Raw genomic sequence first — 24681 nt, 5'->3', positions numbered from 1 at the left:
TTTCCAACGTGTTCCGTGAGCATAGTGCTACTGAAACAAAATGGCTTTGAGCAGCAACACGCGTGAGCTTAACTTTCATTAATATTTACATCAGAAGAGAGCTGCTCATAAAAGCAAAGTGCATTTCAGCTTCTTAGTAAAGGGAATGCTTTGGACTGATGAGGATCAAATTGTTGGCGGCGCTGAAGAAGCAAGCTGCTTCAACTCTCATTCCGCTTGCTTATTTAATCTCTCGGCCTAAGCCCGTCTCCTGCAGCAGGGCATGGAGAGCAAATTCTTCCAGTTCCAGTGGCCATCTGCAATGACCGTCACAGGACAGAAGATAAGAAGCAAAGACTCCGGGGGCGCCTGGGTGGCTCAGTTGTTTAAGCGACTGCCTTCGGCTCAGGTCATGATCCTGGAATCCTGGGATAGAGTCCTGCATTGGGCTCCCTGCTCAGCGGGGAGTCTGCTTCTCCCTCTGACTCTCCCCCTCTCATGCTCTCTCTCTATCACTATCTCTCTCAATAAATAAATAAAAATCTTAAAAAAAAAAAAAAAAGAAGCAAAGACTCCGTGTCAGGATGAATGGGTCAGGCGACACAGAAATTTGCCAGCCGTGGCCCTTGTCCTGGTCACTGGATCCTCTGCGAGGATTCTGCAGAGCCCTTTGCCCATGGTGGAACAGGTGTTGGCGTTTCTCAAGAGCACAGGCTCATTGGAATAAGGGGTACTCACTACTCTTGCCCACTAGGAAAGGGAACTTGCTGCAAGGACAAAAAGCCTAAGAGAAAAGAAAAAAGCAGGGGAGTGGATAAAAGCAGAAATAGGCTCCATGCTCTGAACAGGCAAGATTCTCAATGCATCTGGTCCTTCAGTGAGTAGAAATTCTCATTGGAAACATAATCCCACAGGCAAGCGCTTGGGCTTTCTGTTTTCGCCGCATTAACACCCCGACAAAGGCTGCGGATTGTTGATGCAGGAAATGAGGGGAAGACTAGATGGATCCCCCCCCTTCCTCCCTTTCATGCAGACAGTCCTGGAGGCTGTGTGCTGGTTACCTAGGAAACTATGTATGTGAAACTCCAGAAAATGTGCTGTCGGGCGTTAGAGGATGCAACTGCTGAGGTTTTTGCTGGCATTGCATGATGCCAGGCCATTTTCTTAACCCCTCTGAACCAGTTTCCTCATGCACAAGGAGGAGATAATCTCTACCTTGTGCGTGCGTGCATGTGTGTGTGCGCGCGCGTGTGTGTAAAGTGCCTTGGTTGACTGTAGAATACAGAAGGAGCTCAGTGTGGATCTCCCTTCTTTTCCCTTCATCTCACAAACATGTTGCATGGAATAGGCGCCACTGGATAAATGGGATAGAGATTTAATATAGAAGCAGTTTTGGTAACAAATGAGACATTCATTCGATTTTTGTAACTGGACTGATATTAACACCTAATAAGAAAGTTTATTATGATAAATCTCTTGCAAATTGAAAAATCATTTAAAATGCAAATACTTCTAGTTTATCCCCTCCATACATGTGAAATGTTTAAAATGTCTTAGAGCTCTTTGAATCGGCACAGCCGCGTAGTAGGGGTTTGAAGAGCCCGTCAATAGCACTCCCTTGTGCTCTGCTTGAATTCAGACCGAGTGAGGGCTGGGTGTGGGAGTCGGCCATATCGAGGCAGCATGGCCGCAGTATCACCGATAAAAACCCTATTACTGACTGTGTGACAACAATGGGGCTTTTGAGGCTGCTCCTCAGAAAGACTTCACACTCCCTTCCCAGGCAGCGCCCCACAACTGTGGCCAGGGCTGGGCCTCCTCACCGAGCCTGGGCCTGGCACAGACAGCCCGCACCACGCTCCCCTAGTAGGCAGACCACCATCCAAGACCACGTGTGCATTTGGACTTCCAAGGACTTAAAACTAGAAGTTTCCAAGTGAATTAAGGAAGTGCATTCCCCCTTCAGGACTCTGAGACTCCTGGAAGTTGGGCCACTGATGGAGCCTCAGCTGAGCTCTGCTCTTAGAGCTGCTTTCAGCTAGCAAGCTGCCTCACCCACAGGCATGGTCCCTTCCTCGGGGACCTGTTGCATGCCAGGGCTGGTCGGTGAGGGGAGGGTGTGAAGATTTAGCCCCCTTGCTTCAATTTGGGACGTCCCTGAAGAGTCATCTGAGCTCCAGATCATCCCCCGGGACTGTACACCTCAGCTTCTCATTTCCCCCAATTCGGCTCCCTTCGTTCTCCAATACGCTTCTTGTGTAAATCTCTCCGAGTCTGTTTCCCGAGAGACCGATGGGAGACAAGGAATTTTCAAGTAACTGGATCATGCATTCACATCATAAGGAGGTGATAGACTCCACCATACAGAATTATATCTGGAAACTCACATTCTTCTGTCATTTTCTTCATATATTTATATGGTCATATTTCTCCCAGTTTTGTTTTTTTTTCTTCAGCTGCTTCTCTGTGGAGCTGTTATTCATCTGATGTTGGACCTCTGGTTAGTCCTCTAATTTTTTAATCAAATTCTCTCCTATTTTCCATCCCCCCACCCTTCTTTCCTATACGTTTTAGATTTGCTTGACTTTATCTTCCAGCGTCTCAACTGAGTTTTCAATTGTGCTCTTACATTTTTTAATTTCTTTTTTTTTTTTTTTAAAGGTTTTATTTATTTGACAGAGAGAAAGACAGCCAGAGAGGGAACACAAGCAGGGTGAGTGGGAGAGGGAGAAGCAGGCTTCCTGCGGAGCAGGGAGCCTGATGTGGGGCTCGATCCCAGGACTCTGGGATCATGACCTGAGCCGAAGGCAGACGCTTAACGACTGAGCCACCCAGGTGCCCCCATTTTTTAATTTCTAAGAATCCTTCTCAATTCTTTAATTTTATTTTTTATGTATTCTGTTCCTATTTCATGGATACACTATCATCTCTCCTCTGAGGAGATTCATAAGATTTTTAAAGGATGTTTCCTTTTCCCTTCATAATTTTTTCCATGTTTCCTTCTTTATTCTTAATCTTTGTTTACTTGTTTGAGCCTTTGTCTTCCAGGTATCTGGTCATCTTCAGTTGTGTGCTCATTTTTAAGAGAGACACACTAAGAAGCTCTTTGGGATCTCCAGGCCCGTGCATAGAGCTTTTTGAGCATAGGATTCGCTGGGCGAATTCTGAGCAATCTGGTTATTTGTTTAGGGAACTATCAATGGAGTATACAGACTGAATGAGAGCTGAATATTTGCTCTGTGATGGTGAAACTTTGTGTGTCAACTTAGTTAACCTATGGAACCCAGTTGTTCAAAGACTAATCTAGATGTTGCTGTGAAGGTATTTCGTAGACATGATTCACCTTTGCAATCAGATTACTTACCGTTTTATTAACAGATTACCTTTCATAATAAGGATGAGCCTCATCCAAATGGTTGAAGGCTTAAGAGCAAAAACTGAGGTTTCCCAGAGATGAATCCATCCAAGACTGTGACACAGAAACCCTGCTTGAGTTTCCAGCATGTGGGCCTGCCCTACAGGTTTCAGGCTTTATTGGTTCTGTTTCTAGAGAAACAGACTGATACACACTATTTTACAATGTGATTTTGCTACTCTATCAATCAAGAGGTGGAGTCTGTTTCTCTACCTCTTGAATCTGGGTTTGGTTACACGATTTGCTTTCACCAATGGGACATTAGCAAGTGTGATACAAGGAAGGGTGGGAAAAGCACTTGTGGATTGGGGCTTGCCCTCTCCTGCCACTAAGGACGGTTTGGGCACCATATAAACAGGTATGGTTAGCCTGATGGATGATGAAAGACACATGGCTTTTCCAGCTGACATCAAGCCAACTGCCAGACATGACAGTGAGCACCTCACTAGACCAACAAGCCTGCCAACCAACTGACATGTGAATGAAGCTACCCCAGAACATCAAGCCCCAGATGAACCGGCCCATAACAAAACCCCTCAGCCAACCTCAAACTTACAAATAATAATACATAGTTTGTCTCAATCCACAAAGTATTGGGGTGGATTTTTGTGCAGCAAAAGATAGCCTATATAATCATCATTATGATGTCTTTGTTCTTGAAATGATCATATAGCCCAGATTATCCCCACCCATATCCTGCTTCTTCTGCCTGGCCGCCAGCATTCTGATTGCCGAGTAGAAGGCTGGAGGTTTCAGCATTCATAATGTAAATATTCACTTCATCCCCTGAATAAAATATGGACAACTGTGAAGTTCTAGAGGACACAAAGTGTCCACACAGAAGACTGCCCTCACTTCTGACAACAAGCGCAAGTTCAAGGGGCCTCCAAAACCACTCTCAGTTTTAACAATTTGTCAGAAGGATTCACAGAACTCACTGAAAGCTGTTATGTTCATGGTTATGGTTTATTATGGGGAAAGTATATAGATTAAAATCAGCCAGGAGAGGAGACACTTGGGGAAGAGTCCCAAAGAGTCTGAATGTCAAGATTCCAGTCATCCTGTCCTCATATAGTCAGGGACAATGTTAATTCCCAGCATCTATGTATGACAACATACACAGAGGACTGCCAACCAAGGAAGTTCACCTGAGCCTGTGGTGTCCAGAATTCTGGGGGGGACTTTTATCTCCTGCCACCAGGGACACATACTGCTCACATGGTCAACCATTAGTCTCCAGCCCATCCTGGAGGTTGAGCTGATACCTTCAGGCTCTAGTTCCTGGGATCTAGTACCAAAGCCCTATCATACAGCACCTTGACAGACTGTCCAGTGGCCAAAGCCCTCAAGCAAATAAAGATGCTCCTATTGGACATTCAAGGGGCTTAGAAATCACCTCCCAGGAGCCAAGAGCAAGGTCAGACCTCTCTTCGGATAAGATTAAGTCTTCATTATACAGACCACCCCCTGGCCTTTGGCCAAGACTCTGTTACAGCAAAACAATCACCTTTGTCTGGGCATCTGTAATTACAGATACAGTATTTACTAACAAAGCAATGGTAAACAACTAATCAATTCACCCTATAAAGCCATGACATAGACATTCACCTTTTGGTGCTAGGTTAATTACTCTTTTTCTCTCTTGCTGTGTTGCTGTTTGTACCTTATAATAAACTTGTACAGAACCATTTAGCATAAAAATTAGCTTATGGTTAGTTAAATCCATCCCCAAGCCAGTCATTTTATTAACCCTGATGAGGCTTTAATATATATATATTATATTGCTACCCATAAACCAAGCAGCTCTTTGTTGGTTAATAGAGAGTTGTTTATATGGCAATACCCAAGTGGCTTTAGGGTCCTGCAGCACGTCAGATGGTTCCAAATTCAGTCCTAAAGGAGAAGGAGCTCCCTGCTCATCAGTACCTCTCCTTGGATTCCCTTGGTACCATTTCCTATATAAATGATTTCTTTTTTATTATGAAACTCGTCTGAGCACTCCCCTCCCCATTAGGATATTTTTTGACATTACCCAAGACATTATGGGTATTTCAAGATTATTTTATGTCCTTCAGTCACAGGAACAATTTCAATTAACGTCAAATAGCAAGCTAGGAATTGTCTTTCAAATGGGAATGTTCTGGAATTTTCAAACAGCAATCCCAGTGGTCATTGCTGGGTGGCACTCCCAGGCTTTTGTAATGAGCCCCAGTCCACACCCCACACCTCACCCAGTGTCACTGTACAGATAATACGTCTGCACTGCTACCCCTGTCAAATTGGGAACAGCCCACGTTGTGTGCTGTCTACTTAATAATGGCCGAAGGGTGGCTTTACATAACTTCCGTTGTATAACACTAGGGTAGGGGAAGCCTGCCCAATTAGACACAATATTCACCCCCATAATATATTCAGGTAATGAAGATACAACCACTTCACATAGTCTGTTCAAACATTTCAGTCTTCATCTAAACTTGAATCCCACCACCCATGTCATTCCCATATCCTCCCAATCTAACTGCAACCCCTGTTAGGACTTCACTAGCTCTGGCACCAGGGTGCACGGGGCTCTCATGTCAAGGAGTCCCAGAAATATCATTCTTAGACTCCCTGACCATTTTACCCACTCATGTGTACATGCCCTTGGGTCCCCAGCTGGGGATTGGGTCAAGGGACCAGGCCCTTTTGTCAATCTTTAATGTGATTAGATTGTGGAATCATCACTCAGGCAATTCCAGGGTGATTTTCCCATTTTCGTCTTTGCCATCCGGCTTTTGAAATCCTTCCAAACTATGGCGAATAAAGCAGATTTGCTTAAGGCCCTTCAGTGTCGGGGGAAGAGCAGAAGCTCTCATCAGTCTGTTCAACTTCTGAGAGGGCTGCAGTAAGACCTTTATTTTGATCCCATTAATGTCTGCTTTAAACAAATAACTGTTTAAAGGTTTCTATCCTCCTGGCATGGGTTTCTTGCCTTCCCCTCTCCTTTCCCCCCATTATCTTGCAAATCTTGGCTATCTGTGGCTTCAGCTTAACTAATTCTTTTGGCAGAAGTCCTAAAATAACTCAGATTCCAATCTTGGCTCTGTCTCAAGATCCACCCATCATCTACCTTTCATTTTGGTTATTAGAGATAACAACAACAAAGGGATTGATATTTGTTTATTTCTTGTTACTTTGCATTTCCTTATGATCCAGTGAGCCTCCTATGAAACAAAGGAGGTAATGACCAAGTGTTCACAATTGCCCATTTCTTACCCTCTACTTTGCTTCACCCAACTGTAGGCAGGTTTTCCCCCACCCACAGCCCATAAATCTTGGCTTGCGCCAGGTTTAAACAAGCACACAGGTGAACACTGCCCCCCTTAACAGTTCAGTCTGAGAATCTGCTGACTACAGAGAAAAATATTCCTGCTGGGTAACCTGACATTGCACCTACAGCCCCACCATCTCTTTCCCTCCTCACCCACATAGTCCCTGCCAGTCCTGCCCACCTCTGCCTATAAAAGAAAAGTCTGTTCTGATTGATGTCTGATGCTTGCAGATTTCTCAGATCTGAATGGTAGATAACTTCCCTAATATGAGCACCCTCGACATGATGAGACATAATGTCTGGCTTCCTGTCTGCAAGGCGGCAGGCGATGTCCCGGCGCTGTGACTACCGACCGCAGTGGGCGAGGCAGGAGCCAGCCTGGTGCAAGGGTGTGGGCGGGCGCCCGGACAAGGATGTGGTCTCTTTCACAACCGCCATATTGCCCACCCCAACCTCCCCGCCCCCTTCCCTGCTGCAAATTCACAATGGAGCCTGTGCCCTCACCGTGCCCAGCTTTACCCACTGTCCCCGGTCGGGATCCCAGACTCCTCCAGCCTGCCCTTCCCCACCCAGCCCTGCCGTGGACAGGGGCGGCAGGCCCTCTGGATGTCAGTGGCCTAAAACTGCTCTGCCTGGAGGGCTGGGTGGGGTTTGCACCAGGAGACCTTGATCCCTGCAGGCAGTTGAGGGGTGGGGTCCAAGTGGTCCTTGGTCCTGGTGGGACCCACCCATCGGCTGGGATGCAGTGACATGCAGCCCTGCCTGGGGGTGACGGCCCCCCCCAACCTCCATGGCTTTCCCTAGAAGGGCATCTGCTGTGCCCACCCTCCTCGTTCAGTGCCCTTCCCAGCTTTTCAGTCTGTCGCCATCATATGGCCGATGCTCTGCGGATTTCCAAGCCCCTCTGCAGCAGCCCCTGGAGGAATAGGGGGGTGCAGCTCTAGGACTCCTTCACTGGCTGACCACAGTGGCCGCTGTTCCAAGCACATGAGAGGGAGAAAAGAGCCATCCTTACCGATATTTAGGATGCCAGCCCATCATGTGATTTTTTTTCCCCCCCCAGTTTTGGGAGGTCATCAGTGATGAGCATGGGATCGACCCCACTGGCAGTTACCATGGAGACAGTGACTTGCAGCTGGAGAGAATCAATGTGTACTACAATGAAGCTGCTGGTGAGTACTTGAATGTTTTTGCCCAGTCAACCTTGCTTTGCATACTGTGGCAGACGGAATGTACTAGGACAGACAAATGACAAAGACGTGCTTCTTGCATTCGTTTTAAATGTCAACTGCTAAAAACAACACGTTCTATAGCTCCTCACGACTCCTGCATGTTGGCCATGACTAAGCATGCCGTTATCTCCTCTTCTGAGGCAGAAAAGCACCTCTATTCGCTCACTTTTGTCTCAGATGCTAGAATGTTCTCTAATGATTCTGCTGTGAAAGGAGCATAGAGCACAGCCTTGTCTGTGATCCCTTTGCCCGCTGCACATCTAAGGGCGGCTCTGTTCCCCACAGGTAACAAATACGTACCTCGGGCCATCCTGGTGGATCTGGAGCCGGGCACCATGGACTCCGTCAGGTCTGGACCATTCGGCCAGATCTTCAGGCCGGACAACTTCGTGTTCGGTATGTAGTCACGATCAGTGGCAACTGGCTCAGTGAGTCTCCCTTCTCAACACTGTGGAAGTCAGAGATCTTAGTGCTGAATGCCAAGGTGGAGACTGTGTGTCCGCAGGGAGCCCTAGGTCCTGGCCTAATTCCACCTCATCCTGGGGCGGCCACTTCTCTGGCCCCTCTCTGGGCAGTTCAGAGAACAGTGTCAGCCTGCAGAGGGCCCCTTTGCTCCCCGCCCCCCGCCCCCAAATACAGAGTAGCCTGTGACAGGTGAAGAATACAGAGCAGTGACTAACCTTCCAGCAGGAGTCAGAGGACCAGGGCCAGCAGGTAAGCATGTCAGGAAGCCAAAGGCCAAAGGCACAGGTTATGACCAGATGTGGGGCCAGCTGCTTGGAGCCCATCTTCTCTTTGGATCATATTGTGCCCTTGCCCTTGACTGTTTATGGTACCTAATGTAAATATTTACACAAGATTCCTGTTCCTAGTTTTATTTATTTATTTTTTTTTAAAGATTTTATTTATTTATTTGAGAGAGAGAGAATGAGAGACAGAGAGCATGAGAGGGAGGAGGGTCAGAGGGAGAAGCAGACTCCCTGCTGAGCAGGGAGCCCGATGCGGGACTCGATCCCAGGACTCCAGGATCATGACCTGAGCCGAAGGCAGTCGCTTAACCAACTGAGCCACCCAGGCGCCCTCCTGTTCCTAGTTTTAAAACCAGTTGGGTTTTGGGATGCCTGGGTGTCTCAGTGGGTTAAGCGTCTGCCTTCAGCTCAGGTCATGATTCCAGGGTCCTGGGATCAAGCCCCGAGTCAGGCTCCCTGCCCAGCAGGGGAGTCTGCTTCTCCCTCTGCCGCTATTTATGCTCTCTCACTCTCAACAAAAACAAAAAACAAAACAAAAAACCAGGTGGGTTTTGTCAAACCATCTTCCTGATCAGTTAATAACTCCATCTGAACTAAACTTGCTTTTTATCCTATTATGATGTCCCTATAATGTGCCCTTGCCCTTGACCATTTATTGTACCTACTTTAGGTATGTTAAATACTGAATGCAGACCTGCACAAATGGGTCATGAACACGGTGCCTTTATAGGCCACTAATGGTGCCCAAGCTCATCCACAAATGAAATGTCCTTCCTACAATCCCAATACTAATAGCAGAAGAACAGGAAGGGTGAGATAGTTCTTAGCAGTTCCACAAAGAAGCAGGACAACTTCATATGAATCACCAGTAGGATGAGGCTGCCCAGAAGCTGATGTGGTCAGACCTGCATTCATAGCTCCCAATCAAGACAATGGAACTAGTTCTGAACTGAAAATCCTGTTTCATGGGGCTGGGGGGAGGGAGTCCAGGAAGGGACTGGAAATTTTAACTAGTGAAACAACACCTTAGGAATATGGAAATTACAGGTATCTGAAAAGTATGGAGAAGATAGACATCATTAGCTAAGGAACCAAACCCGGACAATTGGCTGAAGTTTATGTGTCAACTGATATGAAGGAACTTTCTAAGGAATGTCTTTGTAGCAAATACTGTTGGTGCCTGCCCATGCTCCTGGGACACTCATTCTCCCTAGACTCCCTACTGCATGTCCTGCCCATCGTACCCCTTTGGAAGGAGGACTGTTGAAGGACAGACTAGAGGCTAAATAGCCCAGCCTCCCCAGCTCTTGGTGAAACCCCTCTGGGTGATGGTCTGCTTCATCCCTTATAGATCCCCCAGCATGGAACCCTGTGCCCACCCCAGCACCTGCTTGCAAATGTAGCCTGGGGTCTTCCCTTTCCTGGCTCAGTTCCCTACTACCCTCCTGCTGCTTCCTGGAGTAAACTTCACTCAAACCCTTGTCTCAGGTTGGCTTCTGGGGGACTGACCTGAGACACTCACCAAAGAGGAGATGCTGTAGTTTTTCATTGCTAGGTAACAAGCTACCACAAACTCAGTGGCTTAAAGCATCACAGTTGTCTTACAGTTTCTGTGGTCGAGAGTCGTGGGTTTTCTGCTCATGTCCTCAACTGACCATCCTGAGCTGCTCCATCTGAAGCCCAGGGCTCTCTTTCATGGCCCTCAGGTGGTTGGCAGAATCCAGTTCCTCGTGGTCATAGGTCTGAGGCTCCTGTTTGCTTTTTGGCCGTTGATCAGAGGCCATTCTCTGCTCCTCGAGGTTGCCTTGCACATGGCCCTCTCCACTAGGTGGTAGTTCCTCCTTCAAGGCCAGCAGGAGAGGGTCTCTACTGCTTTGAAATTCTGATGTCCTCTTCTGCCACCAGCCGGAAAAAAATTCTCTGCTCTAAAAGGGCTCATGTGATTGGAGGAGGCCAACCCCCATAATCTCACTATTTTAAGGCCAACTGACTTGTAATCTTAATTATATCTGCAAAATCCCTTCACAGGAGTACCTTGATTCGTGTTTGAACAACTGGGAAAAAGTGTATATACACCAGGGCCGGGTGGCTCCCGGGGCTGTGTTAGAATTCTGCCTACCACAAACGGGCCGTTTGGGGAATCGAAAGCACATGGTCTATGAAACTGGTTCCAACATCTGAACCTATGTTCACAGAGTAAGTGATGTTCCTACTTACTAGTTGTATGGCTTTGGGCAAGTACTCAATCGCTCTGAACCTAAGCTTATTTTTCCAAAAAACATGGTTATAATAGTATCTACTTCAGAGGGTCATTGTAAGGGTTAAATGAAATAACATCTGGAAAGTACTGGTCACACAACAGTGCAACAGTTGGTGTGCAGTAAGCATCCCGTTAAGGAAGGTGTTTGAGGATAGGCTATATGACTTCTTGTTCGGAATTCTGCAAGGGGGAGAGGAACCAAGATAGATTCATTTAGGAATATCTTTTAATTTTAGAAAATGTGATTTTCCCTTTTGACCAGGTCCCTTTTGAAGTCTATGGATCTGTGTGAATATTCTTGGAAGAGTTAATATACTCATCAAAATAAGACCTTAACTGATTGGTATTAAATCGTTTCCTTGGTACAGAATTTCATAAGGGGATGGAGCCCGTGTGCTCAAATTTGGGAAAGAGTAGCAAGAGGTGGGAAAAAGAATCAAAAGAGAAACCTAACCGCTCTTAAATTTGCCTTAGAACTAGTTCCAATTCTGTAAGTTAAATTTGCAACTGCGGGCGGCTACAGTGGAAATTTCTATCTTAGGCTGGGCTCAGAGTAGCAACATAAGATTTTTTGAGGCAGCCCTGCAGGTCGAGAGCCCATTCTAACTTTCTTCTCACATGTACTTCCTTGTTTCCTTGTCTTGCTTTTCCATCATTTCCTTTCAGCTCCAGTTTAAGACTGGACCACAGGTTCTGGTCCCAGCATTAATCTCTAGTCAGACTTGACAGTTCATTTGTTGACTCAGCTCCTGATCTTGCTGGGCCTCTTTATTCCCTTACTGTTCCTGTACTCAGCCTATAGTGGGCTCTCCCCACTGTGGAGACTCTCAGTCGGTGCCCTATTTTCAGCTTCATTCCTCCAACATCAGTATTGGCATTTCAACGGGATCCAGATGCCTCATTAATTGCAAAATTGCCAACCTTAAAAGTCGTCTGTGAATCAGCAGAGTATTCCCTGAGTTAACAAAAATTTGACTTTGAAACATCCAGTACATAGGAATTTCTGGTTACACACTGCTTCTCTATCTTACAACTCTCCAGAGGCCTTACCCTCCCCTCTTCCCCCAACACACACACACCCCACAACCAAGCTGTCCTTTGCCAGTACACCCCTGTACTGATGAGGGGAAATGACTGGTCCAAGACTACACCTCCTTATTTTCACCAAGGTAGTTGTGCACACAACATGCTCCTCCCTTTCCTGTTTCTTTCTTTCTTTCTTTCTTTCTTTCTTTCTTTCTTTCTTTCTTCCTTCTTTCTTTCTTTCTTTTCTTTCTTTCTTCCTTTCTTCCTTTCTTTCTTCTTTCTTTCTTCCTTTCTTCTTTCTTTTCTTCTTTCTTTCTTTCTTTCTTTCTTTCTTTCTTTCTTTCTTTTCTTTCTTTCTTTCTTTCTTTCTAGATTTTACTTATTTATTTGAGAGAGAGCAAAAGCAAGAGAGACCACAGAAGGAGAGGAAGAAGCAGAATCATCACTGAGCAGGGAGCCCGACACAGGGCTCAATCCCAGGACCCTGAGGATCTGAGCCAAAGGCAGATGTTTAACCAACTGAGCCACCCAGGTGCCCCTTCCTCCCTTTCCTCTTTCAACAGTCACAGCTCTGTTAAATCTCTCTCAGAGGATGCCTTTCCCAACATAATTGTCTCCATCTTCTTTAATCTCCTTCTTTCTTCTAATTATCAAAAAAAATCTCATATTTCTTTGTAAATACTCCATTATTTACAGAAAATAATCTATTTTGTAAAATGTTTACACTAATTGTAATTTATGTTATGATATAAAAGTTAAGTTGCATTTGACTAATTGACATGCTATGTTTGGTAGACAGATCATTAAACATTTATTAATTTTACTATTGCAGTTTTCTTTTCATATTCATATTTTGGAGTTTTATCCCTCCTCCTGCACCACTCATCTCAAACATTTTCTTAGGTCTTGAAAACTAGTAAGTGCTATGCTTGTAGTGGTAAGACAGTAAAATGGGTAAAACTGGCCTTGCTGACAAGATGAAAAGAGTGGAAATAACAACTATTCCATGTAATTACGAAAAACAAAAGAATATTGGCAGTGCGTTACTGAAGCATCACACTCTGAGTGTTCAACAAAATTCGGTACAAATACTAAATTTAACAAACTTAATCTACCATATATTTGAAATGCAGCCTATTACTATTTTTGTACTGCATGACAACCAGGCATGAAGAATAACTGATTACAAGAACATACAATGGGGAAAAGACAGTCTCTTCAATAAATGGCACTGGGAAAACCGTAAAAGAATAAAACTGGGCCACTGTCTGGTAGCATACACAAAAGTACCCAAGATGCGTGAAAGACCGGGATGTGAGACCTGAGACTAGAAAGGCAGCACAGGTAGCAATTTCTCTGATATTGGCCGTAGAAATATATTCTGGAAAGGTTTCCTAAGGCAAGGGAAGCAAAAGCAAAAATAAACTATCGGGACTACATCAAATTAAAAAGCTTCTGCACAATGAAGGAAATAATGAAACCAAAATACAACCTACTGAATGGAAGAAGATATTTGCAAATGACATATCTGATAAGAGGTTAATCTCCACAACATATAAAGAACACACACAACTCAACACCAAAAAACAAATAATCCAATTAAAATATGGAAGGAGGCCTTGAATAGACATTTTGCCAAAGAAGACATCCAGATGGCCAACAGACACACAAAAAGATGCTCAACATGACTCATCATCGGAGAAATGCAAATCGGAACTACAATGAGCTATCACCTCACACCTGTCAGGACGGCAAAAAGCAAAAAGACAAGAAATAACAAATGTTGGCAAAGATGTGGAGAAAAAGGAACCCTCGTGCATTGCTGGTGGGAATGTAAATTGGTGCAGCCACTGTGGAAAACAGTAGGAAGGATCCTCAAAAAATTAAAAATAGAATTACTATATGATCCAATAACTCCATTACTAGGTATTTATCCAAAGAAAATGAAAACACTGATCTTCCCTGTTTATTGCAGAATTACTTGCAATAGCCAAGATATGGAAGCCATCTAAGGGTCCATTGATAGATGATTGGATAGGGAAGGTGTGACGTGTGTGTGTGTGCGTGCACGTGCACACACATACACACACACACACTGGAATATTACTTGGCCATATACAGGATAAGTTCATGTCATTTGTGACAGCATGGATGGACATAGAAGGTATTATGCTAAATGAAATAAGTCAGACTGAGAAAGACAAAAACCACATGATTTCACTCAAACGTGGAATCTAAAAAAAAAAAATGAATAAACAAACAAAGAAAAAGCAGAATCAGACCTATAAACACAGAGAACAAACTGATGGATGTCAGAGGGGGTATAGGGAGTGGGATAGTGGGACACACAGGCTTCCAGTAAAAATAAAATAAAACAAAACTGATTGCAAATAAATAGTAGTATTTCTGCACAGTCAAAGCAAGCATTTCTGGCACTTAGTTGGGAAAAAAGGAGGGCAGCAAGAATGAGAAACAATTTCGGGGTTTCTCTGAAGACTCCCGGCTACACAATGCAGCAGACCCCAGCAGACTGTAGTTTTCCACAATTTAAATGAGCTCGATCCAGTAAACAAAATGTACCTCAATATTATTTCATAGCTAAAAAATAGGCACTTCATATATTGAGTGCCTCCCTCTCCCCGCCCCCCTAGGTATTTAATGAGTGGTGGTGGTTGGTTGGTGCCCCCAGGGCCAAGCCCGATCGTGAGCAAGCTGGACAGCCCATGCTGGTGGTGGGCAGAGAGGAGGTGGCTCCTACGTCTGGGGCGGGCACTGAGAAGGCACGGAATGTTCTGGGAGGGTGGAGGCGGGCCCAGGCTGCAGCAGCTGGGCCAAGGATCCGGGGAAGCCACTCTTGCCACTCCCCACCAGCCACCACTGGAAGCCTCCCCCCCAGCACGCTTGGGGCAGAAGGTAGAATTATTAGGCTCTGCATAACCTAATGGCTTTCCCACCACTGGGAGGAAAATGCTGACGTCAACCTTTCCATAACTGCCCTTTGCCTTGACAGTGAAACAGAGCACCACTTGAGCCTTGGAGCTTCCAAGAAAATGACCTGCACCTTTTGTGCACCCGGCTTGGCCACAGGGGAGTTGGCATGGTTGGCCCAGATTCTTTGCAACTCATTGGTGTGAAAAAAAGCCTGTGTTCAGAAAATAGGTGGCGAGGGAGCCAGAAAGTTGGAAAGTGATGGACATTGGGCTCTCTTGGGTTCCATGCCTCCTCCAGGAGCTGGTCCAGTCCCGTGAGGGGTGCTCGGGCTGGAACTTCCTGCAGAGTGTGGTGACACGCACTCCCCTGCAGACCCTTCGGGTCTGGGAGGGGAGACAGCATTCAAAGGGTGCCTCAGCTAACTGCCTGCTCAGTTCTTCTGCATGTTTATTTCTACAGTGTGGCCTTCCTTGCTAAATTAATCTCAGGGAAAAAGGGTCAGGATTATAATATGAAGATGTGTACGCCATATGACAAGGTATAAAGGAGGGAGCATCACAGAGAAAGTGACAACATTGGAGTTGAGCCCTGATTTGTGGAGAGGAGCTTCCTAGAAGAAAGGAAGGAAGGAAGGAAGGAAGGAAGGAAGGAAGAAAGGAAGGAAGGATGGAAGGAAGGAAGGAAGGAAAGAAGGAAGGAAGGAAGGAAGGAAGGAAGGAAATAGTAACACTAATTATAATAGCTAAGATTAATGAAACACTTACTATGGAACAGGTGGCATTCTAAGTGTTTTCACATATCCATTCATCCAGTCCTTGTAGCAACTCTAGGAGGTAGGTGCTATTATTATTACCATTTTACAGCTGAAGAAATTGAGGCACAGAGAGGTTAAATAACTTCCTCTCAGTCACACAGCTAATAAGTGTCAGAGTCAGGATTTGCACCCACTCCATCCATGGCCTGTGCTCTTAACTCCATCCAGGGAATGTGAGAGTGGGCTGAATGGGGGGACATTCATTCAGGCCATGTGAACAGCCCTGGCTGTATGAAATAGTTTGCTTAGAGACTCTGGTACGTTCCAGATGCTCTAGATTATAGGAAAAATGGTAGCATTTGGGAAAAGGTTACATACGTTTGAAAATTTGTAAGAATTGTGATTTAAGTCATGGCATAAGAAAATGCAGTATTTCTTCATTTTTTTAATGTCTAAGGCAAATGTAATTGAAATGATGTTAAAAAGGAACAAACGAAAACACCCAAATGACCAGGAAAACGAAGAAGAAAAGAAAGTAATGCATCAAACATAAACAGTGAAAAAAAAGTACATACAGAGAAGAGTAGAAAGACATATTTATGTTCTTTGGTATTTTCTAAAGTTTCTAATTTCATAGTCAGAGAATATGTATATATAAAATAAGTTTTCTTACCATAATAAAATATATATGTATATACAATGTGTGTGTATATTATACACACACATATTTGTTGTTTTCAATTTTGAAAGGCCCAGATTGACAATTCTAGTAAAAATAACACATACTGGGACATGAAACATTCCAGAAGAGGGCTGAAAAACATTACCTTATATTACTCCAAATTATTATTCTCTGGTGCAAAAATTTATAAACTATAACTTCGTGGAGTTGATATTTTCAAAGTAAGTTAAATTGGGGTTCAGACTATTCATACTTCAGGCAGTCTTTTTAAAAAGGAAGCATTTTAAATGCTTTAAGTAAAATTCCTCCATCTTCATAAAGAGATGCTTTTATTAAAAGCTTGAAAATGTGTGCTCACAGTCGAAGGAGCAGGCAGGGCTATTTTAGAGGAGTTTCACGGGAAAGAGAAATTGAGGTGCCTTGTCCCCTGGACCCTCTCTGAGGGCACAAACAAGTAGGCTGTGAGACTGTTCCAGAATAATGCATGCGACTTGATTGCTGGAATGGTTCCTGGGTTTTTGTTATTCTATTGATGTTTTCCAAATGTCAGGATCCCAGTGAAATCTCTTTGAAGCAGATCACATGTGTCCCGCCAGAGACAGCATCCGCTAAGAGCAGCTCTCATCATGGACATCTCAGGCTTGCGGGGGGCGCTTTCACTGCGATCCTCTCACCCAGGGCAGGGGACAAGAAGGGCAGGCAGAGCGAAGGGGAGGATCCTGAGTCCGTCTGTAAAATGCAGGCAAGGCCCAGCCTTCTACCGGGAATTCACTCCTTTCTTTCCAGTCTGAATGTTGTCAGCATCACTCCAAAGTGCCTTCAGGGCAGGGACGGCTCACACACTTGATGTCAGTGACATCAGGTCCAAAAGCAGGAAATGACATGCGACGGCCGGAGGATGTTGGGACCCCTCCCCCTGACCCTGCCCAACAGCCAGAGAGCTGCTCCTTTTTGGAAGGGAGGGTCTTCTGGGGGTGGGGGGGGAACCACCTTTCCCCAAAGCTTGCCAAAAGCCTATTCCAGGGGAGAGGGGAGGATGCGCCGGCCCCATTCCCTCCTGCTCCCCTCCCCGGGGTGGGGGGGGGTTCCCCAGACCCTTGCTGTGTGACAGCGTGCTGGTGCTGCTGATGCCCACATGGAGGAGAGTAAGAGGTTACAGCTGTCGGATGAGTCACCTTAGGCTGGGCAGGCATTGTTTAAAATCTGCCTGTGTGCCTCTTTGATTAGATTCCAACAGACAACAGGGGCGGGTACCGGGGGAGGAGCGAGCAGATGAGAAGGCAGGCCGGTGCAGACTGGGTGGCAAGAGGAGACAGCCTGGGCAAGGACATGTGCCGCCAGTAACCCACGGGCAGCCCTCCTGTGCCCGGGCCTGCTGTAACCAATGCTGTCATTGATTTATCGACTGCGTGTGTACTAAACGTCCAGGTCACATTGCCTCTTAGACTCACAACATAACACAACCGGATTTCCATGTTTCAGATACGCTAACAGAGGCTCAGAGAGGGTAGGTGACTTACTTAGCGACCCAACCAGCAGATGGTGCCCAAGCAGAGTGGTCACCATCCATGAGGGTGATCTTTCCCTTCCACAGGTAGGGAGATGCCCACCTGTTAGGGTCCCATGTCCCCAATATTATCCCTTCCAGGTCACATCTTCTATGCCTACTTGGCCCCAAATCCCCATCTTGAAGGAAACAACAAAGACCAAGAAGCAATTACCTCCAGAAAATCTTTATGGCGCTGTGTTATCCGTGAAGTTACCCGGAGCAGGGCCATTCTCTGGAAGGGAAATGGAAGGCTCCGTCTGCTCATGAACAGCCCAAGAAATGGGAACTGGAGGTAGAGATGGGGAGAAGGTGGAGGCCAAGCCCTCGGAATGTGGGAACAGCATCAGTAGGAATAGACTGTGCCCTGGGGGCCCAGCTGCATGGGGAGGGGAGAGAGGAGGAGAGAGCCAGGAAACGCATACCCCCCCCTGCCCTCCCCCCAGGGCACCAGGCACCTGACCGGCACTGAGAGGACCCCCGGAGGACTGGCTCCCTCAGGCAGGCGTGATGAAGCCATGACGTTGCCCACCTCTGAGAGATGCCCACTATTAACCCAGCAAGCAGGCTTCATACTTATAACAACAGCATCACCTTGGGTTTTATGGGGGCATTTCTGCTCCATAAACTTGACCTGCTTTCATATAGAGCTTCTCATTTCCTACTCACAAAGCTGGCTGCAGGGCACCTATAATTATCGTCATTTTATAGTTGGAGAAACTGGCCCCAGAGAGGAAGAGGAGTATGTGTGGGCAACAAAAACAGTCCCCAGGTCCCCGCTCACCTAGCCCAACGTTCAGGATCATCTTTGAGAACAATTACGATTGAGTGTTACCTCACGCTGACCAAGCCTTTAAAACACCTGGGCTTTGTCTTTGTAGAAGGAATCCAGATGCCTTCACTTACTAGCTTTGTAGCTAGTCAGCTCTTTGAGCCTCCTTTTCCGAGCTGTGAAATAGGGATAGTAATTATGTATACTCCAGAGCAGAGCTGTTCAATGGAAATACAATGTGAGTCACATAGGTAAGAAAATTTTCCAGCAGTCGCTACTAGTGTAGTAGTCATTTAAAAAGGTTAAAAAAAAAAAAGTGAAATTAATTTTAAAAACCTATCCAAAATATTATTTTGATATGTAATCAATATACAAAATTAGCAATGGAATATTTTACAGCCTTTTAACTTACTGAGTCCATGCAATCCAGTGACTCTTTTACACTTACAGCACATCTCAATTCAGACTACCCACATTTCAAGCGTTCAGTAGTCACACGTGGCTTAGTGGCCTTTGAACAGGACTGTGCAGCTCTCTAGATGGCAGCGAGGATTAGGTGACATATTGAATGTAAGGTGTGGGTACCTCGGGGCTGATGTGCGGCTGTTACATCCTCTCGGACACACACGTACGCATGCAGAATTTTCCACATTTAGATGGCCTTTACAAGGACCCAAGAGCCCAATGCAGACATGAGACAAATCCAGCACCTTCTAAACGGACCATCTTCCTCACAAGTAGAAGTAAAAGCCGCCCCCTACTCCCATCCTCTCTTTCCTCCAACACAGTTCCCATCTGCTCTCACCGGGGAACCCCCCACTCTTCCCCATCTTGCACCCCCTCCCCGCGTTTAGACTGGCTGCTGCGAATTCCCACCCGGAATAGAAAGAGAACGTGGCCGGGAGTCCAGGAGGACCCTGCCCTGGGAGGCAGGAAACCTGAGGAACAGCTGTAGAGCCCACTGACCATTCTAGGCTCCCCGCTCCAAGAGGGTACTGGCTGCTTCTCACCTTCCCCGGGAGGCGAGGACCCTCCCACCCCCGTTCCAGGACCCAGGTTTCCAGCCCCTGTCGGGTGTCCAGAGTGGACGGGTGGGTGGGATGCGGTGTTACTGAAGGAGCCAGTGCAAGGGTGGGGCCGCGTGGGTGCCTCGAGCCGACCGCGGCGGGCTGGGCCGCAGGCCCCGACACCACCCTTGACGGCCGGCCGCCGGGGCCCGGAGCCCTCTCGCGCGCGAGCCGACAGGCGCGGACCCGGGCCTGAGCGCCCCCGCACCTCGCACCGCGCCCCAGCTCCCCCTCGCGGTGCCGCAGTCCCCGCGGCGCCGCCCCCAGCCCCGCCCGCCATTACGTCATCGCGGGCCAGGCCGGGGAGGGGGCGACTCCCCCGGTATAAAATGCAGCGCTGGGGGGGCGGCGACTGGTCTCTGCTGCGGAGTCCGCCGGTCCCGCCGCGCGCACAGCTCCGAGGGCCAGCGCCACCACCCTCTCCGCAGCCGGCACCATGCGTGAGATCGTGCACATCCAGGCGGGCCAGTGCGGCAACCAGATCGGCGCCAAGGTGGGCGCGCCGCCGTGCAGGGGCCAGGGAGGGGGCGGCAGGCCCCGAGGATGCCGACCCGGGCCGGGGGTGGCGGGACCCCAGGGTGCAGGCCAGGGCAGGGGCCGGGGGGAGGTGGCGGCGGCCCGCCGGCCCCGGTGGCGCGTTCTCGGCGGGACCGCCGGGCGGGGCCCAGGAAGCCACACAACCTGCCACGATGCGCGCGGCGACGCATTGGGGTGTGCCTTTAATCAAGGCCCTGCGAGACGTGGTTGGCATTTTCCTGGGTGTATTACTCTCTAGAATTTGCATAGGGAGAGCGGTCATATTAATCCAGTGGCCTCATGTGGAATTAGTGAATTTTCCTCTATAGTTTGAATGAAAAAAATGCACTGTCATTGGCGTGACATGCTAGAGAGAGTTCTTGTTGGGTTTCAAAAACGGGGATTTAGAGAACTTCCCTGATATGAGCACCCTCGACATGATGAGACATAATGTCGGAGTCTGGCTTCCTGTCTGCGAGGCGGCAGGTGACGTCCCGGCGCTGTGACTACCGACCGCAGTGGGCGAGGCAGGAGCCAGCCTGGTGCAAGGGTGTGGGCGGGCGCCCGGACAAGGACGTGGTCTCTTTCACAACCGCCATATTGCCCACCCCAACCTCCCCGCCCCCTTCCCTGCTGCAAATTCACAATGGAGCCTGTGCCCTCACCGTGCCCAGCTCTACCCACTGTCCCCGGTCGGGATCCCAGACTCCTCCAGCCTGCCCTTCCCCACCCAGCCCTGCCGTGGGCAGGGGCCGCAGGCCCTCTGGATGTCAGTGGCCTAAAACTGCTCTGCCTGGAGGGCTGGGTGGGGTTTGCACCAGGAGACCTTGATCCCTGCAGGCAGTTGAGGGGTGGGGTCCAAGTGGTCCTTGGTCCTGGTGGGACCCACCCATCGGCTGGGATGCAGTGACATGCAGCCCCCCCAACCTCCATGGCTTTCCCTAGAAGGGCATCTGCTGTGCCCACCCTCCTCGTTCAGTGCCCTTCCCAGCTTTTCAGTCTGTCGCCATCATATGGCCGATGCTCTGCGGATTTCCAAGCCCCTCTGCAGCAGCCCCTGGAGGAATAGGGGGGTGCAGCTCTAGGACTCCTTCACTGGCTGACCACAGTGGCCGCTGTTCCAAGCACATGAGAGGGAGAAAAGAGCCATCCTTACCGATATTTAGGATGCCAGCCCATCATGTGATTTTTTTTCCCCCCCCAGTTTTGGGAGGTCATCAGTGATGAGCATGGGATCGACCCCACTGGCAGTTACCATGGAGACAGTGACTTGCAGCTGGAGAGAATCAATGTGTACTACAATGAAGCTGCTGGTGAGTACTTGAATGTTTTTGCCCAGTCAACCTTGCTTTGCATACTGTGGCAGACGGAATGTACTAGGACAGACAAATGACAAAGACGTGCTTCTTGCATTCGTTTTAAATGTCAACTGCTAAAAACAACACGTTCTATAGCTCCTCACGACTCCTGCATGTTGGCCATGACTAAGCATGCCGTTATCTCCTCTTCTGAGGCAGAAAAGCACCTCTATTCGCTCACTTTTGTCTCAGATGCTAGAATGTTCTCTAATGATTCTGCTGTGAAAGGAGCATAGAGCACAGCCTTGTCTGTGATCCCTTTGCCCGCTGCACATCTAAGGGCGGCTCTGTTCCCCACAGGTAACAAATACGTACCTCGGGCCATCCTGGTGGATCTGGAGCCGGGCACCATGGACTCCGTCAGGTCTGGACCATTCGGCCAGATCTTCAGGCCGGACAACTTCGTGTTCGGTATGTAGTCACGATCAGTGGCAACTGGCTCAGTGAGTCTCCCTTCTCAACACTGTGGAAGTCAGAGATCTTAGTGCTGAATGCCAAGGTGGAGACTGTGTGTCCGCAGGGAGCCCTAGGTCCTGGCCTAATTCCACCTCATCCTGGGGCGGCCACTTCTCTGGCCCCTCTCTGGGCAGTTCAGAGAACAGTGTCAGCCTGCAGAGGGCCCCTTTGCTCCCCGCCCCCCGCCCCCAAATACAGAGTAGCCTGTGACAGGTGAAGAATACAGAGCAGTGACTAACCTTCCAGCAGGAGTCAGAGGACCAGGGCCAGCAGGTAAGCATGTCAGGAAGCCAAAGGCCAAAGGCACAGGTTATGACCAGATGTGGGGCCAGCTGCTTGGAGCCCATCTTCTCTTTGGATCATATTGTGCCCTTGCCCTTGACTGTTTATGGTACCTAATGTAAATATTTACACAAGATTCCTGTTCCTAGTTTTAAAACCAGTTGGGTTTTGGGATGCCTGGGTGTCTCAGTGGGTTAAGCGTCTGCCTTCAGCTCAGGTCATGATTCCAGGGTCCTGGGATCAAGCCCCGAGTCAGGCTCCCTGCCCAGCAGGGGAGTCTGCTTCTCCCTCTGCCGCTATTTATGCTCTCTCACTCTCAACAAAAACAAAAAACAAAACAAAAAACCAGCTGGGTTTTGTCAAACCATCTTCCTGATCAGTTAATAACTCCATCTGAACTAAACTTGCTTTTTATCCTATTATGATGTCCAGTGTTTTTGAGGATCATTGATGTATAGACAATTTTTCATAGGTAAAAAAGGTATCTAAAAGAGAAGAATCTGCAACTCTTAAGATTAGTCTACAAATGACAGAAATCAGAATTCCTAATGTTTTAGTGTCTAATATTCTCCTTTCCCTCTGGCAGGCCAGAGTGGCGCGGGCAACAACTGGGCGAAGGGACATTACACAGAGGGAGCCGAACTCGTGGACTCGGTCCTGGACGTGGTGAGGAAGGAGTCAGAAAGCTGTGACTGTCTGCAGGGCTTCCAGCTGACCCACTCTCTGGGGGGCGGCACGGGGTCCGGGATGGGCACGCTGCTCATCAGCAAGATCCGGGAGGAGTACCCAGACCGCATCATGAACACCTTCAGCGTCATGCCCTCGCCCAAGGTGTCCGACACGGTGGTCGAGCCCTACAACGCCACCCTGTCGGTGCACCAGCTGGTGGAGAACACCGATGAAACCTATTCCATCGACAATGAGGCCCTGTACGACATCTGCTTCCGCACCCTGAAACTGACCACCCCCACGTACGGAGACCTCAACCACCTGGTGTCGGCCACCATGAGCGGCGTCACCACCTGCCTGCGCTTCCCGGGCCAGCTGAACGCCGACCTGCGCAAGCTGGCCGTGAACATGGTGCCCTTCCCGCGCCTGCACTTCTTCATGCCCGGCTTCGCGCCGCTCACCAGCCGCGGCAGCCAGCAGTACCGCGCGCTCACCGTGCCCGAGCTCACGCAGCAGATGTTCGACTCCAAGAACATGATGGCCGCCTGCGACCCGCGCCACGGCCGCTACCTGACCGTGGCCGCCATCTTCCGCGGCCGCATGTCCATGAAGGAGGTGGACGAGCAGATGCTCAACGTGCAGAACAAGAACAGCAGCTACTTCGTCGAGTGGATCCCCAACAACGTGAAGACGGCCGTGTGCGACATCCCGCCGCGCGGCCTCAAGATGTCGGCCACCTTCATCGGCAACAGCACGGCCATCCAGGAGCTGTTCAAGCGCATCTCGGAGCAGTTCACGGCCATGTTCCGGCGCAAGGCCTTCCTGCACTGGTACACGGGCGAGGGCATGGATGAGATGGAGTTCACCGAGGCCGAGAGCAACATGAACGACCTGGTGTCCGAGTACCAGCAGTACCAGGACGCCACGGCCGACGAACAGGGGGAGTTCGAGGAGGAGGAGGGCGAGGATGAGGCTTAAGAACTTCTCAAATAAATCGTGCATCTTTAGTGAACTTCTGTTGTCCTCAATCAAGCATGGTCTATTTGTATACTATGGTGCTCCGTTTTGCCTCTGTCAGAAATTCACACTGTTGATGTAATAATGTGAAACTCCTAAAAAATTACAGTATTGTCTAAGATATCTATACTAATAAAAAAGCATGTGTCCAAAACTGTGTGGTCTCCTTAATTTCATTTCAGGCAATTTTTATTTTCACTGAATGCTTGTTAAATATGTTTCTGGGTTTAGTGACTTTTAACAAACTAGGATTTCTGCTTTAATGTTTTTAATTAATAGCCTTTTCTGCTCTGTTAGTGAAGACAGATAAAAAGACAGTTTTTCATCTTCACGGGCCCAGAGTATTAAAGTAAATGAATCCAGGAAACGTGTGGAAGAAATACAGATTTAAGGACAAAGCAAACCTTCCTACCTTATTTACTGTAGTTCCAGCAACTCTTGTGAAAATGTGGTATCAAGGGCCCTAGGCAAGGATTTTCTTCTGTTTCTCTACTTTGAACAATGATAAATTCAAGTAAAAAGACCAGTGAAAGCTTGTACCTCTCAGATAAAAGGGACAGCGTAATTCTAGATTCAAGATATCCTGAAATCACAGTCATAAATACTCCAAATGCTTCAGCTAAGATTCATTGGCGAGAAAGTAAAGCAGAATCAGAATTC

At 47.9% G+C, this 24681-nt stretch overlaps 1 protein-coding gene and 1 long non-coding RNA gene across 9 annotated transcripts; one reads left to right on the top strand and one right to left on the bottom strand.

Annotated features, from left to right (window-relative positions):
* Nucleotides 1-8246: 8246 nt before the first annotated feature.
* Nucleotides 8247-19965, bottom strand: LOC118531668 (uncharacterized). 8 transcript variants are annotated; one of them, XR_013441357.1, is made up of 4 exons: nucleotides 19069-19615; nucleotides 18747-18832; nucleotides 18060-18173; nucleotides 8247-8384 (listed from the first exon to the last, which is right to left on the bottom strand). It is a non-coding gene; the product is annotated as an uncharacterized LOC118531668 (long non-coding RNA). The 8 variants fall into 8 exon arrangements; XR_013441355.1 differs by lacking the exon at nucleotides 8247-8384 and adding an exon at nucleotides 19667-19965 and having other exon boundaries at nucleotides 16651-18173; nucleotides 19069-19317; XR_004915322.2 differs by lacking the exon at nucleotides 8247-8384 and adding an exon at nucleotides 19667-19965 and having other exon boundaries at nucleotides 16651-18173; nucleotides 19069-19191.
* Nucleotides 19966-20048: 83 nt separating this feature from the next.
* On the top strand, nucleotides 20049-24175 carry TUBB2A (tubulin beta 2A class IIa). Its single transcript, XM_036085819.2, has 4 exons — nucleotides 20049-20216; nucleotides 21444-21552; nucleotides 21898-22008; nucleotides 22922-24175. The coding sequence occupies exons 1-4, from the start codon at nucleotides 20160-20162 to the stop codon at nucleotides 23980-23982; spliced, it is 1338 nt and encodes a 445-aa protein (XP_035941712.1). The 5' UTR covers nucleotides 20049-20159; the 3' UTR covers nucleotides 23983-24175.
* The last annotated feature ends 506 nt before the right edge of the window (nucleotides 24176-24681 follow it).

The sequence above is a fragment of the Halichoerus grypus genome, chromosome 9 (genome assembly GCF_964656455.1).
Source record: "Halichoerus grypus chromosome 9, mHalGry1.hap1.1, whole genome shotgun sequence".
Taxonomy (NCBI): domain Eukaryota; kingdom Metazoa; phylum Chordata; class Mammalia; order Carnivora; family Phocidae; genus Halichoerus; species Halichoerus grypus.
This window is presented reverse-complemented; position numbering and strand designations above follow the sequence as displayed.

Excerpts from the sequence above, each read along its gene's own strand:
- TUBB2A (XM_036085819.2), top strand. The coding sequence starts at position 20,160 with ATGCGTGAGATCGTGCACATCCAGGCGGGCCAGTGCGGCAACCAGATC. Across the intron at positions 21,553-21,897 it reads GTACTACAATGAAGCTGCTG|GTAACAAATACGTACCTCGG; the intron begins GTGAGTACTTGA and ends TGTTCCCCACAG. Across the intron at positions 22,009-22,921 it reads GCCGGACAACTTCGTGTTCG|GCCAGAGTGGCGCGGGCAAC; the intron begins GTATGTAGTCAC and ends TCCCTCTGGCAG.